Source organism: Salvelinus sp. IW2-2015, unplaced genomic scaffold (assembly GCF_002910315.2).
Source record: "Salvelinus sp. IW2-2015 unplaced genomic scaffold, ASM291031v2 Un_scaffold2661, whole genome shotgun sequence".
NCBI lineage: Eukaryota > Metazoa > Chordata > Actinopteri > Salmoniformes > Salmonidae > Salvelinus > Salvelinus sp. IW2-2015.
In genome coordinates, this window is record NW_019943967.1 from 217,082 (window position 1) to 221,416 (window position 4,335).

Here is a 4,335-nt window from a genome sequence, read left to right on the forward strand (position 1 = left end):
TTCCATCCCTTCGTCCTCCAGCTGAAATATTCTCCCAGTTTCAGCCATCAGAAAATAATGTCCCATAAATCATGGCCCTAAGAGAGACAGGAGCTCCATACTGACCACTCACACTGAGGCTGCCTGCCGCACGGAACACTCTGGAACACACACACACACACAATATCAGACCAGAGGATGAATACAGAAATGCACTATGACGTGTGCACAGATGCAAACACAAAAGTTCCCACTCCACATGGGTGTAACATAGCTAATCACGTTGACAGAACCCCCTGTCATACACGTTTTCATTAGGCATCATTTTGAGGCTCATTTGAAATCAATCCCCTCTCCAACGCTCCAGCCCATTCGGATGTCAGCCGGATGAAAAATGATGGGAGGTGGAGGGGCTCCTGAAGGCCCCCCGTCCGTTGCGCCTGCCCGCTCCGTTAATACAGTATCATCTGGACCAAGAGCAGGCAATTCCCCATCTCATTACCAACAGGATCTGTGGGTCATTATGCTGGATGGAATCCCATTGCTGGACTAAAGGTCTAAAGATGGATGCCTTGCACTCTACGTCTCCTTAAAACAACTCTCTCTCTCCCTTCACCTGACTAACCTCTTCTCTCTCCCCTTCACCTGACTAACCTCTCTCTCTCTCCTCTTCACCTGACTAACTCTCTCTCTCCTCTTCACCTGACTAACCTCTCTCTCTCTCCTCTCACCTGACTAACCTCTCTCTTCTCCTCTTCACCTGACTAATCTCTCTCTCTCTCCTCTTCACCTGACTAATCTCTCTCTCTCTCCCTCTCACCTGACTAATCTTCTCTCTCTCCTCTTCACCTGACTAATCTCTCTCTCTCTCCTCTTCACCTGACTAACCTCTCTCTCTCTCCTCTTCACCTGACTAACTCTCTCTCTCTCCTCTTCACCTGACTAACCTCTCTCTCTCTCTCTCTCTCCTCTTCACCTGACTAAACTCTCTCTCTTCTCTCCTCTTCACCGGACGAACCTCTCTCTCTCTCCTCTTCACCTGACTAACCTCTCTCGCTCTCCTCTTCACCGGACTAACCTCTCTCTCTCTCCTCTTCACCTGACTAACCTCTCTCTCTCTCTCCTCTTCACCTGACTAACCTCTCTCTCTCCTCTTCACCCGACTAACTTCTCTCTCTCCTCTTCACCGGACTAACCTCTCTATCTCTCCTCTTCACCTGACTAACCTCTCTCTCTCTCCTCTCACCTGACTAACCTCTCTATCTCCTCTTCACCTGACTAACCCTCTCTCTCTCTTCACCTGATAACCTCTCTCTCTCTCTCACTGACTAACTCTCTCTCTCTCACTCTTCACCTGACCTCTCACTCTCTCTTCATCGCACTAACCTCTCCTCTTTACCTGACTAACCTCTCGCTCTCTCCTCTTCACTGACTAACCTCTCTCTCTCCTCTCACCTGACTAACCTCTCTCTCTCTCCTCTTCACCTGACTAATCTCTCTCCTCTCCTCTTCACCTGACTAACCTCTCTCTCTCTCCTCTTCACCTGACTAACCTCTCTCTCTCTCCTCTTCACCTGACTAATCTCTCTCTCTCTCCTCTTCACCTGACTAACCTCTCTCTCTCTCCTCTTCACCTGACTAATCTCTCTCTTCTCCTCTTCACCTGACTAACCTCTCTCTCTCTCTCTCTCTCACCTGACTAACCTCTCTCTCTCTCCTCTTCACCTGACTAACCTCTCTCTCTCCTCTTCACCTGACTAACCTCTCTCTCTCTCCTCTTCACCTGACTAACCTCTCTCTCTCCTCTTCACCTGACTAACCTCTCTCTCTCTCTCTCTTCACCTGACTACCTCTCTCTCTCTCCTCTTCACCTGACTAACCTCTCTCTCTCTCTCCTCTTCACCTGACTAACCTCTCCTCTCTATCATAAGAGGTCAGACTCAGGAGAGGGCCCGAGCATCAGAGAAAAGGCCTCCTCTACTGTACAGTACATGTTTTTATGTCATACTCAGATAATGTGGTCTTCTTCTTCTTCCACAGTGGGCTGCTTTCGTTTGTGACACACTGACGGGAAAACCACATGAATGTCACATGTTTTCATGTGATCACGTGATCTTATGTGAAGTTAATGTGATAACAGGTGACAACATGTAAAGCAACATGATAAGATTAAACTATACATGTGAAAACATGTGAAGTGTTCCAAAATTACATTTTCACATGATTTCCCCGTGAAATGATGTGGTTCTTCTGTAAGGACAGGTCTGCTTTCATGTCCATTTCCTGTGTGAACGACCCTGAGGCAGTGGTGCACCCTGGGACAGAGAGGGCTGTCCCTGTCTGACTTGTGTGGCTGAGGACTGCAGCTTGGGCTGATATCGATCACAGTGGTGTGGTCTCAGAGATGGAGCTGCTGTGAGTTAGAGCAGGCTTTCCTTGGCAGAGGGAGGAAAAGGTGACACTGGAAGCCAGACAGAGTATCTTGTTACTTCGCTCGGAGACATTTAATTTAATCCACAAAGTAGAGCTGCATTTCATTTCATCCACAGAGGAGAGCTGCATTTCATTTCATCCACAGAGGAGAGCTGCATTTCATTTCATCCACAGAGGAGAGCTGCATTGTGTTTGACCAGCTGGTTATCTGACACTGTAGCCTAGCGTGGCCTAATCAATGATGCTTCTCTCCAATACCCAGAGACATGGGAGTGACATGGAGGACATGGGAGAGACATGGGAGTGACATGGGAGTGACATGGGAGAGACATGGGAGAGACATGGGAGAGACATGGGAGGACATGGGAGAGACATGGGAGAGACATGGGAAAGACATGGGAGTGACATGGGAGTGACATGGGAGAGACATGGGAGGACACTGGAGAGACATGGAGACATGGAGTGACATGGGAGTGACATGGGAGAGACATGGGAGTGACATGGGGAGACATGGAGTGACATGGAGAGAACATGGAGTGACATGAGAGACATGGAAAGTGACATGGGAGAGACATGGGAGAGACATGGAAGGACATGGAGAGACATGGGAGAGACATGGGAGAGACATGGGAGTGACATGGGAGTGACATGGGAGAGACATGGGAGAGACATGGGAGTGACATGGGAGTGACATGGAGAGACATGGGAGTGACATGGGAGACATGGAGTGACATGGGAGAGACATGGGATGGCATGGGAGTGACATGGGAGAGACATGGGAGTGACATGGGAGAGACATGGGAGTGACATGGGAGTGACATGGGAGAGACATGACAGACATGGGAGTGACATGGGAGAGACATGGGAAGACGTGACAGACATGGGAGAGACATGGGCGAGACGTGGGAGAGACATGGGGAGACATGGGAGAGATGTGGGAGGACATGGGAGTGACATGGGAGAGACGTGGGAGAGACATGGGAGAGACATGGGAGAGACATGGGAGAATGTGGGAGAGACATGGGAGAGACATGGGCGAGGACGTGGGAGAGACGTGGGAGAGACATGGGAGAGACGTGGGAGAGACGTGGGTGAGACGTGGTGAGACGTGGGAGTGACGTGGAGAGACGTGAGAGACGTGGGGAGACATGGGAGTGACATGGGAGAGACTTGGAGAGACGTGGGAGAGACGTGGGAGAGACGTGGGCGAGACGTGGGAGAGACGTGGCGAGACGTGGAGAGACGTGGGAGAGACGTGGGAGAGACGTGGGAGTGACGTGGGCGAGACTGGGAGAGACGTGGTAGAGACGTGGGAGAGACGTGGGAGAGACATGGGAGTGACATGGGAGAGACGTGGGAGGACGTGGGAGAGACATGGAGAGACGTGGGAGAGACGTGGGAGGACGTGGGAGAGACGTGGGCGAACGTGGGAGAGACGTGGGAGAGACTTGGGAGAGACATGGGGGAGAGACGTGGGTGAGACGTGGGAGAGACGTGGGAGTGAGTGGGAGAGACGTGGGAGAGACGTGGAGAGACGTGGGAGAGAACGTGGGCGAGACGTGGGAGAGACGTGGGAGAGACGTGGGAGAGACATGGGAGAAACGTGGGAGAGACGTGGGAGAGACGTGGGAGAGACGTGGGAGAGACGTGGGCGAGACGTGGGCGAGACGTGGGCGAGACGTGGGAGAGACGTGGGAGTGACGTGGGAGAGACGTGGGAGAGACATGGAGTGACATGGAGAGACTTGGGAAGACGTGGGCGAGACGTGGGAGAGACGTGGGAGAGACGTGGGAGAGACGTGGGAGAGACGTGGCGAGACGTGGGAGTGACATGGGAGAGACGTGGGCGAGACGTGGGAGAGACGTGGGAGAGACATGGGAGAGACATGGGAGAGACATGGGAGAGACGTGTATCTGGTGTGTA

At 52.1% G+C, this 4,335-nt stretch overlaps 1 protein-coding gene across 1 annotated transcript; it reads left to right on the plus strand.

The window, feature by feature from the left end:
* Positions 1-3,560: 3,560 nt before the first annotated feature.
* LOC139025434 (octapeptide-repeat protein T2-like) lies at positions 3,561-4,145 on the plus strand. Its single transcript, XM_070440565.1, has one exon. It carries the CDS (start codon positions 3,561-3,563, stop codon positions 4,143-4,145), a length of 585 nt encoding a protein of 194 aa, XP_070296666.1.
* The last annotated feature ends 190 nt before the right edge of the window (positions 4,146-4,335 follow it).

Bases quoted from the DNA above. Each gene is read 5' to 3' on its own strand.
- LOC139025434 (XM_070440565.1), top strand. From the start codon at position 3,561: ATGGGAGTGACATGGGAGAGACTTGGAGAGACGTGGGAGAGACGTGGG.